The 13,315-nt window shown below is 36.3% G+C and overlaps 1 protein-coding gene across 1 annotated transcript in view; it reads right to left on the bottom strand.

Moving 5' to 3' along the window:
* Nucleotides 1–11,868, bottom strand: part of hdac3 (histone deacetylase 3) — a 21,237-nt gene extending 9,369 nt beyond the window's left edge. The window contains exons 1-10 of the mRNA XM_053506097.1: nucleotides 11,731–11,868; nucleotides 11,292–11,374; nucleotides 11,033–11,175; nucleotides 9,724–9,805; nucleotides 9,584–9,640; nucleotides 7,487–7,542; nucleotides 7,203–7,336; nucleotides 6,104–6,184; nucleotides 1,834–1,907; nucleotides 1,643–1,707 (exon numbers count right to left, since the gene is read on the bottom strand). Of these exons, the coding sequence (XP_053362072.1) occupies nucleotides 1,643–1,707; nucleotides 1,834–1,907; nucleotides 6,104–6,184; nucleotides 7,203–7,336; nucleotides 7,487–7,542; nucleotides 9,584–9,640; nucleotides 9,724–9,805; nucleotides 11,033–11,175; nucleotides 11,292–11,374; nucleotides 11,731–11,785 (830 nt within the window). The 5' untranslated portion in view covers nucleotides 11,786–11,868. The remainder of the gene's footprint in view (nucleotides 1–1,642; nucleotides 1,708–1,833; nucleotides 1,908–6,103; nucleotides 6,185–7,202; nucleotides 7,337–7,486; nucleotides 7,543–9,583; nucleotides 9,641–9,723; nucleotides 9,806–11,032; nucleotides 11,176–11,291; nucleotides 11,375–11,730) is intronic.
* Nucleotides 11,869–13,315: the final 1,447 nt, after the last annotated feature.

Here is a 13,315-nt window from a genome sequence, read left to right on the forward strand (position 1 = left end):
ACACTTTTACGACAGAAACAAAGTGTATATAAAGTAATCTATGTGGGTCCGGTAAAACAGACTTTTAAAGTGTGCTATTTATTGCTAAAAGATGGCAGGTAATAGCATTCGCCTTCCTTGCGCCGACCATGGAGGGTTGCGTCAGGAAGGGCATCTGGCGTAAAACCTGTGCCAAGTTGTAGTGCGGACTGGATATTCCGCTGTGGCGACCCCTTGCCGGGAGCAGCCAAAAGACCACCATCAACAAAAAAAAAAAAAAAATTATTTTTTTTGGTCTTTCGGCTGCTCCCGGCAAGGACAAACACACACATATTTTATATATATATATATATATATATATATATATATATAGTAAAACCAAGGCTTATTTTTTTTTATGAAGTCAAAATTTATTAAAAATTTTTGCTCGACTTGCGAAACACACATCCGAGGTTCCAGGACCATAAAAACACAGAACTTTATGAGATTGAGCACAACTGTATGTGTAAAAGTTTGCATACCCAGAAAGGAATTGTTGACATTTATTTGGGAAATACGACTGTTAATTAAAATTTTCTTTTCTTATTTAAAAGATAGTGGTCACATGAAGTCATTACATTAATTTTTAAAACCTAATGTTAACTAAAACAACCCTGATCAAAAGTTTACATGTCCTTGTATGTTTGGCCACATTATAAAAACACAAGTTGACAAACACACATACAGGTCTAAATGGCTGTTAAAGGGAAGTTTCCACACATGTGACTCATTGTAATTGTAATTAGTGTCTGCATGAATAGTCAGCAAGTTTCTCAGCTCAACAAACAACTGCAAATTTAAAATGCCAGTCAGTACTATTCAAACTCTAATAAAGAGGTGAAAATAGGAGGTTCTGTTGCTACTAAGCCATGGTCAGGTACAACAATAAAGATTACACCCACTACTGCCAGTTTGAAAAATTTTTTTTTTGAGAGAGAAATAGGCTGCTCTGGAAAAAAGTGGTAGTAGTGGTATTTCAAGGAGTACAATAAGGAGGTACTTGAACACAAATGACCTGCATGGTCACATTGCCAGAAGTAAGCAATTACTGCACCCATGCCACAAAAAGGCCTGCTTGCAATAAATAAATTACATTTTATACGTAAAGCACTTTCAACAAAGGTCATTGTCGCAAAGCAGCTTTACACAATCAAAAGAAAATTATGGAAATTTGTCTGAAATGTGAAAAATGTGTATCAATCAAAATTATTAGATAGTACATGAGAGTACTTTAGAGGCCCTAACTTCTGCCACACTTACAACCATTGTATGAAGAATTATTAGTCAACAATTTTAAAGGATTATTTATTTAGGCTCTTACTTATACATCTCCACATCAGTCCCTGATAACTCACCAGAGTGAAGTCACTGATGGTGTTTAAACACGAGCCTCACCCTTGTCTTTTCACTTGACTGATTATTTTTTCAGCTATGAACAGTAATCACTGGGACACGTAAATTTTATGATGCGAGTACTGCACTGTCTGTATTGTGCCCATTTTGCTATTGTATGCACATTTCTTTAAAATATCATTCTATTGTTATTTTGCATGAGGGTGTAAAATGTCTATTATACATACATATGCTTTACCATACATTAGTGTACTATATTAATTCTTCTTACCCATGACCTCGTATGCTGAGATTAAAGCATCCAAGTCTGTCACAGCCCAGTGAGTCAGCTCCACACTACAAAAATAGGGGGGGAAAAAAATAACGGAGTATATGGGAATTTAGAAAAAGGAATACTCACTTGAACTATAATCAATCTTTTATTAGCAGGGATTTTTTTTTATTTTTTATTTTATTTTTTACCTGAAGCACAATACAGGTTGGCTGGTAGAAGTCCACCACTTGCTTGATTACTGGCTGAAACAACTGCCTGTAACCTAAATCACACACACACAAAAAAAGACTGCATCCTTATATATTAGTGACTCATTACAATGTTTCAGGGAAATTAGACACTGTGAGAACATAGTACATCCTTGAGTCTTCATGAGAAATGTGAAAATTAAGAATAACGTTTTCTCTCTGCGGTAGACCCTTGCAATAATGTATACCAAATTTTATGCAAAAGATTTCATATAATGTCAGATAGAATATAATTTAAAAACAAATAATAAAAATAAATTAAAAAAACTGTTTTTTTAAATATATTTATAGATTAATTACAATACTTACATTCAGTGTATATGTTCACATATTACAGTGGCAGTAATGTTTATTAGTAATGCATACATCAAAGAATATGTTAAAACACAATGGTGTTTAAACACCAGTTAAGAGCAGCATTTTCTTTAGATAGACTGCACGAAATTTTGGGTGTTGCCTCAAGTTGTTCTGTTTAACATGCCCACTAGTTTTCCCCAAACCACCCACCAGTCACAAGATTATGGTTTCCTAGGTGAAAAGTGTTACAAGATGACATTTGTTCCAATTAGATTTTATAGAATTTAAAACCTGTTTCTCCCAAAACATCCACTGAAAGTGAATGGGGTTTTACAGTGTAGTGAATGAACCAGAAAACCTACCTCTATTTCTAAAGTGCAGATCTGCACTTAATTTTGCACAAATGCCCACAAAAATTTTTATCTACTATATATCCTGTCACAGTATGCCTAAAACCAGCACGTCTTACCCTATTTATACTCCTCACTCACTCAACCAGGAAAAAGAAAATCACCGAAACCACAAACACACAGCTTGACCAAACAAAAAAAAAAAAAAAAAAAAACTAAAAACAAAAAACAGAGCCAGTCGAAGATTCTCAATGGGGTTAAGATGGCCAATCCATGTGTAAAAATTATGTCTCATGCTTTCTGAGCCTAATTTTAGCGCGATGAATCCTGGCATCGGCATCTTGGAATATGTAGTGACTCACTAAATGGTTTTCAAATTAAAAATAAAAATCTGAAAAGTGTGGCAATAAAAAAGCTGCTGTTGAAAGAAAGCCATACATCCCATTTGCAGTTTGTGAATGTCATATGGGGGACACATCAAACATGTGGAAGAAGTTTATCTGGTCAGATGAGACCAAAACGTAAAATTTTGGGCCTAAAAGCAAAACGATATGTGTGGCGGTAAACTAACACTGTGCAATAGTGGTGACAGCATCATGTTGTGGGGATGCTTTTCTTCAACAGGGACAGGGAAGCTGGTCAGAGTTTATGGGAAAATGAATGGAGCAAAATACAGGGAAATAAAAAAAAAAAAAACTTTTAGAGTCTGCAAAAGACTTGAAACTGGGGTAGAGGTTCACCTTCCAGCAGGACAATTACCTTACACATACAGCCAGAGCTACAACGGAATGGTTTAGATCAAATCATATTCATGTGTTAGAACTTTTTCCTACAAGGGCCAAAAGTTATGGAATTAATTTAGTCAATTATGTAAATTCACTGTAATTTACACTCAACAAAAATATAAACGCAACACCTTTGTTTCTGCTCCGATTTTTTCATGAGATGGACTTAAAGATCTAAAATTCATTCCAGATACACAATATTACCATTTCTCTCAAACATTGTTCACAAATCAGTCTAAATGTGTGATAGTGAGCACTTCTGCTTTGCTGAGATAATCCATCCCACCTCACAGGTGTGCCACATCAAGATGCTGATCTGACATCATGAGTAGTGCACACGTGTACCTTATACTGCCCACAATAAAAGGCCACCCTGGAATGTGCAGTTTTTTGCTTTATTGGGGGTCTGGGGACTCAGAACCGGTCAGTATCTGGTGTGACCACCATTTGCCTCATGCAGTGCAACACATCTTCGCATAGAGTTTATCAGATTGTCAATTGTGGCCTGTGGAATGTTGGTCCACTGCTCTTCAATGGCTGCGCGAAGTTGTTGGATATTAGTGGGAACTGGTACACGCCGTCGTATACGCCAGTCAAGCACATCCCAAAAATGCTCAACGGGTGACATGTCCGGTGAGTATGCTGGCCATGCAAGAACTGGGACATTTTCAGCTTCCAAGAACTGTGTACAGATCCTTGCAACATGGGGCCGTGCATTATCTTGCTGAAACATGAGGTGATGTTCATGGATGTATGGCACAACAATGGGCCTCAGGATCTCATCACGGTATCTCTGTGCATTCAAAATGCCATCAATAAAATGTACCTGTGTTCTTCGTCCATAACAGATGCCTGCCCATACCATAACCCCACCACCACCATGGGCCACTCGATCCACAACATTGACATCAGCAAAGCGCTCACCCACACGACGCCACACACACTGTCTGCCATCTGCCCTGAACAATGTAAACCGAGATTCATCCGTGAAGAGAACACCTCTCCAACGTGCTAGAGGCCATCGAATGTGAGCATTTGCCCACTCAAGTCTGTTACGGCGACGAGCTGGAGTCAGGTCAAGACCCCGATGAGGACGACAAGCATGCAGTTGAGCTTCCTCTGACAGTTTGTGCAAAAATTGTTTGGTTATGCAAACTAATTGTTTCAGCAGCTGTCTGAGTGGCTGGTCTCAGATGATCTTGGAGGTGAACCTGCTGAATGTGGAGGTCCTGGGCTGGTGTGGTTACACATGGTCTGCGGTTGTGAGGCCGGTTGGATGTACTGCCATATTCTCTGAAACGCCTTTGGAGACGGCTTATGGTGGAGAAATGAACATTCAATGCACGAGCAACAGATCTGGTTGTTATTCCTGCTGTCAGCATGCCAATTGCACGCTTCCTCAATGCTTGTGGCATCTGTGGCATTTTGCTGTGAGACAAAACTGCACATTCCAGGGTGGCCTTTTATTGTGGGCAGTATAAGGTACACCTGTGCACTACTCATGATGTCAGATCAGCATCTTGATGTGGCACACCTGTGAGGTGGGATGGATTATCTCAGCAAAGCAGAAGTGCTCACTATCACAAATTTAGACTGATTTGTTAACAATGTTTGAGAGAAATGGTAATATTGTGTATCTGGAATGAATTTTAGATCTTTAAGTCCATCTCATGAAAAATCGGAGCAAAAACAAAGGTGTTGCGTTTATATTTTTGTTGAGTGTATATATCACTTTTAACAAGGGTCATTGTCACAAAGCAGCTTTACAGAATCTAAAGAAAATTAGAGAAATTAGAATAATATTGTTACAAATTAATGCCCAGGACTAGGTCAGTCTAGGCTGAAAAACTATTTATTTAGTCAAGGCTTTATTATTATTATAATTTTTTTTTTTTTTTTTTTTAGCAATTTGGCTTGGGTAAAGGTGCAGATGCAGGGAACTCATTGATATAATATATTATAAAAACCTAATTACCATAGGTTGTCTTCCCTCACCCTTATTGATAAATAAGGTTTGTTGCTTGCTTGCCTTCTGCACAAAATATACATTCACTTTATACATTATGTGACCATACCCAACTGTTTACTCTCTCTCTCTTGCTTGAGCTACACATGGCATTTCTGAGCTGCCAGTAAGCCAGACCCCTCTGCCCTCCGGACCTCTCTGACTCATCCTGGTACTAGACTTCTGGCTAGAGATGTCATTGCATGGAGGCCCGTGGTCTGCGTGTGGTGACTGGGAGAAGTTCTACTTGACCATAAAGGTAGACTTAAGGGACTGATGACTTGTGACTGCAGTTGTTCAATAGTTCAGGACTGAAATTCCCACAAATAGTTTTGAACCCGAGCCTCCAATAATAGAAGATGACTCAATATTAACCTAAACACCTGTTTTGTTTTACTGAACTTTAAGTCTTTTATGAATGCAAATTAATCACTGCTATCTGAGATCACCCAAATGACGATGGGTTACCTTTTAAGTCTGGTTCCTCTTAAGGTTTCTATTGCCATCTCAAAGAGTTTTTCTGATCAGCGTCAGCCTCAGGTTGCTTATCAGGGACAATCTAATATATTTACACATTTCATACCTAATTTTCTTTTTGATTCTGTAAAGCTACTGTGTGTATTGGCCACTGTTAAAGTGCTACATAAACAAAACTGAAAGTAATGACATCCACTAGTGTCATTACTGATGTCATCCAATCTGGTTATCAGGTTGGAACAGTTATCAATAAAATAGTAAACATCAGTAACTTATTGTATAAATACGTTACTTACTTTGGTCATCAATCCCATCTCGTAGAGGCACATTCAGGCAGTAGTAGCGGCCACTCTCAGCCCCAACTTCATACATGTCACCTGGATGATGTTTTATAAGAATTGACAAACATTTTAGTTAATAGTGCACAAAGTATTACACTACCACACGAAAGTTTGGATCACTTGCAAATGTCTTTGTTTTTATTTAGTGATTCATTTTCTATATTCTACAACAATACTGGGTTTTTCAAAACTGAAATAGCACATATGGAATAAGGCAATTAGGTAACAACAACCACAGTCAGTTGTTATTTTAAGACATGGAGGTCAGCCTTTCTGGAACCGTGCTTGCAACAACAGTATTGTCAAGTCCATTTGCAAGCACCTCTCCCGGAAAGCAAGACCAAATTTTACCTCTGATGCAGAGGAGAAGTTGATTTAGAGTTATAAGCCTCAAAAATCATTAACAAACAATTAACAAACAGCACCTGAGATTAGAGTCGTTATCAAAGAGGATTATTGCATATTTTCTCTGCTTTCAGGATTGCTTTACAATGTAAAAAGAAATAAAAATCAAGAACAACCATGGAGTTGTAGTCCCAAACTTTTTCGTAAGTGTCATTACTCAGCTAGTAACATGCAGTTACCTTTTGGCATCGATTTCAGTTTTTTTTTTATCATTAACATGCTTTGATCGGGGCATCACAATATTCAGGATTAGGGGTGCAACAGATCACAAAATTAATGGTTTGGGTGCAAAAATTTTTGCTAACCAAAAAAAAGTTGTAAATATAGTATTTTTTTACTTTAAAAAGAATTAGGACAAGTCTTTCAAGTTAGCACAGCATGACGAATGTGGCATAAAACCAGCCAACTGTTTAACCATTGCAACGTGATGTATATATTTTTAAAATACACCTGAAGTTCAAATTTATGCTAAACTGCGGGAAGTGATCTATGTGAATTACAGATAAAATGCAACCTATTACACCACTACTCAGGATACCAAAGGAAGACTTACAAAAGCAGGGTAATGAAAAGAAACAAGTCAACATTGTAGAAGTGATGAAATTACAACTACATACAGTATTAGATTTTGTTTTGACATTATACTCACCTGTTCCTGGAAAAAAATAGTTTCCATATTTATGGAAGGACACAGTCATGACACGATCTGTAAGATAAAAAGCTTCCTGCACCCCATCACCATGATGGATGTCAATGTCAATGTATAGCACACGTGGGTGGTACCTGTTGGTAGTTGAGGACAGATGGGTAATGGACAGATGTTAGGAAATACAAAATACAGTATAAATTTAAGTTCTATACAAATATATACAGCATAGTGTTTGTAAGTCCTATTATAAAGCAACATATTTGGTGACCAAACTGTGTACTTACTTAAGCAGTTCAAGTATACTAATGACGATGTCATTCACATAACAAAATCCAGAAGCCTGGAACAGAAAATGATTAAGTTACTGATATTTAATCACAATTTGCAAAATGGTTTGATTCATAAAAACAACTACTCAACTGCATGAACTTACTTTTTACTGGTACAAATTAACTGATACTTTTGAAATATACTATAACTGTCTATAAAGTGAAATAAAATATCAAAAGGGCAACAGACCCCTCCCCTGTCATTTTATTATTAAAATCACCTGTTGATACAAAAATTTTAAATACTTAATTAAAAAAAAAAAAATTATATATATATATATATATATATATATATATATATATATATATATATATATATATATATATATATATATTATATATATACATACACACATTTATGGTAGCACAAAAACTAAATGATACCATCAACTTACACATATCAACAGTATGTTGGTTCCAGCAGGTGTGATTTATGAGAAAATGTAAAAGTAAATTCTGCCTCAGGTGTGTGTAATTCAACAGTAAGAAAGTGTGAGACAAATGCCTAGTGCAACAGCTACTGGACTATCAGTTCCCATTTATCCCAAGTATTCGCATAACCACAGTTCCACCTTCTTGTTTTCAATGTTGCACAAGAGCCATGCAATTAACATTCACTTAAATAGAGTTGCTACAGACAAAAGTAGCCACTACCAGAACAGCATCCATCTCTCAGCTCCCTATTCCTTTAACTTCCACTAACTGGGTTTTCAGCTAGGCATTCTATTCATATTCAGTCAGATCTCTCAGGATATAATACATATATAATATATACAATGTTATAAAAGTTATAACAATCACATAAAGCAGCTTTTCAGAAACCCAAAATGTTTTAAAATGTATCCGTAATAATTAAGTTAGGGAGGTATGGTGATGATAAAAATCTCTGAGGCAACAAAAAAAGAAATCTTGAAGGAAACCAGACTCAACAAAGGAAACCCATCAGAGTCAAAGTTTCACGCTTAGACAATGTGTAATAATAATAAACATCAAACATGGGGCATGGCATTAGAAATGCATCCAATATCGTTGCACATGTTACAGTTTATTTACTGATAGTGCACTAGAAAAAAAATCAGAGACGCAGACCATATAATTCAGCGCAGTGAAGTTAGATGTACTGGAAAAACTAGACAGCATGCTGCCATAACACTTGAATGCCAGTCAATGTAGGTTGACTGATATGTGCCCTTCCAGAGCTTTCTACAATGGCAGGACAGTTTAAACGCTGCTGCAACAATAGGAGTTTTTTCGTATTCCCTGGAACAGGAGGAATGACTGTGCTGAGAATTAGACAGAAATATTGTGAAGCCTGTTAAAATTTTTTTTAAAAAAAGCTTAAATCAACAGTCACTGACATCAACAGTCTCCACAATCAAGGGTGGAGGCATCATAATACACTGACCTAAAGAAAAGAAATACAGTTTCACTGTGTCCTAACTGTATATGGTTGAAGTGACAATAAAGCCTACTTGAACTTGAATTCAATTTCAGAGAAATGCATTTAAACTAACTGTGGTACCACAGGCTAGAAAAGCAAGATAAATGAAGAATGTAGACATTTGATGGGGTCATTGAAAGCAAGGGCTATGGAAACAATCAGTTTAGGACTATCTGTTTCATTCTTTTGCTCCCCTAAAGATTGGTGTTCAATAAATCTATATAAAAAAGGTTAGGAAAGTATATCTAAAATTCTGATCCATCATCTCATTAATGTCTTGTTCTCAACCTAAATGTCTTCAACATACGGAAATCGCTGACGTTATAAACAGATCTTTTTACAATAGATAACTAGACAATTTATAATTTTGTCATGCAATAAAAGCTTGGAAAATACCATAAAAGGGCTGGAAAACACAACAAGTTTTATCAATGGTTTGAGAAAACCGTGGATTTTGGTTGGAGCATGTGAATGCCAACATGTCTTATATTCATCAAAAAAAAAAAAAAGCAGCACCATTATTTTGTTTTCTGCTACACTGCTTATCTAAGCTAATTTGATAAAAGTGAATAAACATTGGGGTCATAATTGGGTCCACCCTAAAATCTTACCTCAAACTTTTTTGCATGGTGTAAGCCTCCAGCCCAGTTGATGGCAATGTCACAAATCTAAAGATAATAAAGTTAAATGTTATACATTTTTAATTTGACATCCTACAAATAATGTAGTGACAGAATAAAGTTAATCAAACCTTATGGTTCAACTGTGTTGCTCCTTGTAGTGAAGCACCAGTGTATCTGGAGCAAAATTCAAATAGTCCAGGAAAGACAGGACTACAAACCAAAGAAATATATTTGTAATTTTTCTTATAATTATTCAAAAAGTCATATACATATAACGCACGCATGCACGCACGCATGCACGCACGCATGCACGCACGCATGCACGCACGCTCTCTCACTCTCATGCGCTCAAATACACACCTACACTCTCTCAAGCACGCAAACACGCACCCACTGCCTGGACAAAAAGAAGTCACCACCTAGACCTAACTAAGCAAATAGCCTGACAGCAGGTCATTTAACCCTAACTGATGCAGTGAGCAGCTACTCATTACTTAAACAACCATGTCAGAAACAGATCCTGTGATTTGAGACAAAGAGTTTCACTGTTTCAGAAGGGTCAAATTATTGGACTGCATCAAACAAAGAAAACAAATAAGCAGAATACTGAAACTACAAAAAGTTATTTAAGAGTTTGGCATAGTGGTAAACTAAGCATAATGGTCAATCATCTTTGAAGAAGAAATGGGTCAGAAAAAAATGATTGTGATCAGATATCATTTAAACATTTGGTGAAATCAAATCGTTAAAAAAGGAAAAATCACAGGCAGGTTTAAAAATGAAGTAAAAGCATCTCCACACTAACAATGCAAAGAAACCTCAAGAAATTGAGACTAAAAAACCCTTACCAGTAAGACTAATTGAAAATGATTCAATTCACTAAAAAACAAAGAATGGCCCGTGGAGCACTGGGAAAAGGCCATGTGCTCTATTGAATCCCGATCTACCCTGTTCCAAAATGGTTGCTTCTGTTAGTCAGCTTGTGTGCACATAAAAATGGGGTCAGCTGACTACCTAAATACAATAAATGACCAGGTTTTTACATCAATGGATTTTTTTTCTTCCAAGATTGTGTCCAAATTGTAAAATGGCGGTTCAGGAACAATGAGAAATCATTTTCACACATGGATTAACTGGAGAACTTAACCCGATTAACCCTATTTTGGGATGTACTGAAGATGACTTTATGCAGGGGCAAGCAATCAATATAAGATCTTGAAGAGGCATTGATGTAACTCTGGACAGAAATATATAAACTTATCAAAACAATACGGCACACATTCGCCATGGCAATCAAAGCAAAAGGCTGTCTAATGTGTTTGATTTTTGGCCAAGCAGTGTGTATATGTACTCCTTCTCTCTCTCTCTCACACACACACTCACACACAGACAACTAAACTAAATATAAGACCAAAAAGAAAAGCTAGCCAGACCTACCAATCATCTCCTACATTGAAGGTGTTAAGGCTCTTTGTGAAGCCCTGCATGTTGTTTGGGCTGACCTTTTGTAAAAAATCTATGTAATCTTCTGAATGAAAACGGCACATATCATGCTGTGAAGCCTTGTATGGTTTGAAAACCTGTCAAAAACATCAATATTTGTACTCCTTGTGTGAGAGTTATATTAAAGAATATCATGTACATTTGCAGTCAGCATATCATTTTAAATAAAAAGATACAAATGTATCTACTATACCATCATCTTCTTGTATAGCCCATAATGCAAGACTAGACTGTGAGTTAGGGATAACCTGTGGGGCTTCATTGGGTGACCAGCACCTAGATATAGGAAGGAAATCATGAGCAGTTATTTTCTGATATAGCATCTTAATTAATTTCATAACTAATACAGCGTATACAGTCAAAGCCTTAAATATTAGAACTTGACAAAAACATTCTTATTGCAACTGCCACATTGTGAGTTACTGAAGCTGTATTTGAAATGCATGATGTTGTGATGTCAAAATGCGGACTTCCAATGCAGATAAACAGAGTAGGAATCACAACCTTTTATTACAAATAGTACTTAAATGTTTATGTATAGTATCTAGGTAAACACTGAAAAGACAATGCTGCATGCCGCCTTTTTAGCATCTAACGTTAAATGTTAACTGACAACAAAAGCAGTACCTTACCATAGTGAAAGTTTCCAACATCTGGATCATAAAAATACGCTGTCCGGTTAGTCATTGTATCACGTTAACCCGAATTCGTGCAAAAATTCAAAGCAATTTTGGAAAAATAGATCCGGTTGGCACAGCTTTAAATCGTCACAAGGAGGAATATACGTCATCAACAGTGGACGGTGGGTACATATTGTGAAACTACTGCGTTCAATTCCAAAGTGTACTTTAAAGTGTGCAGGGCATGTCGATTAAGGGAACCTAACTCGACAAAATTCTACTATTTGGAACACCTTCCGACGTCACTTCCTCCGTGCCGTTACCCTGGTAACATAAGTACCTCTGATACTTGTCGCTGCTAAAATATAATATTGAATATTTTTGTAACAAAAACTGATACCATTACAAAACGTCTGCTATTAAAAAAATGTGAATAAATAAACTCATGAATATTTTTTACAGATTAATGGCCTATATAATATTTTTTTATTTATTCGATTTTTATTGAATTAAAATATTACATTAATTACATGTTATTATGGTGTCGTCTTAATATTATGTTAATATTAATATTTAATAACGATAATAAATATATGTCGTGCATCCTTTTTCGCGATACATTTTATTTCCGCTCCAGCAAGGCGCAATGACTGATGGGAAAATTAGGATATTCAATTGAGCTTCGGGAAGTGATGAACTAGTAAATTCAGTTAATGAGGACGGATCTATTTAGATTTATGCAAAACGTTAACCTTCTGAAAGCCATAATGTCCTCTGTGACATGCATATTTATGAATATGCATAATTATTTTAAATGTAATTTTCTCCCAAAATATTGGTTTATCAATTATTAAATAAATATAATAAATATAATGATCAGAGGTGTCAAATCCAGGTGCCATGAGTAAAAGTCCTGGGGAGGACTTTGCTAATTAGCAAATCTAGGTGATTGGAACAAAATACTGGAGAGGACTTTTACTCATGGCACCTGGATTTGACACCTCTGATAATTATATATTTTTCTTAATATATATAAAATATATTTAGTATTTAGTATATTCCCAGAACACACCCCATGACTTATTTGAAAAGTCCACTTCTGCTGGCGGGGCTGTTTCCATTTCACAAACAATGTCATTAATATTGCTTGTGAAATGGCAACAGTGCCACCTGCAGAAGTGGACCCTTCAAGTGTCTTGGGGTGTAGGCTGTGAATCCTTCTCAAACCTAATCGTTTCTGTAGACAAAGTGTGAATTGCTGGAGATTTTAATATTCATTTTGAAAATCCAGAAGACCCTCTGAGAACAGCATTTATGTCCATACTGGACTCGGTAGGAGTAAATCAGTGTGTAGTAGGACCCACTTAAGTCTAAGACACTTAAGATTAAGTATAAGAAATTTATTCACAATTCCACTATCTGAAGTTATCTCAGATCACTATCTTGTCTCAATTCAAGTGTGTCACAGTAATAATGTACGCACAGCGCCGCGCTACCGTATGAAACGTACATTCACATCAACTACCAAACAGAGTTTTATCAGTAATCTCCCAGAGTTCCCAACTTCGATTAGATCACCGTCTGACCCCACAGAACA

This window comes from Clarias gariepinus, chromosome 10 (genome assembly GCF_024256425.1).
Source record: "Clarias gariepinus isolate MV-2021 ecotype Netherlands chromosome 10, CGAR_prim_01v2, whole genome shotgun sequence".
NCBI classification, from domain to species: Eukaryota; Metazoa; Chordata; class Actinopteri; order Siluriformes; family Clariidae; genus Clarias; species Clarias gariepinus.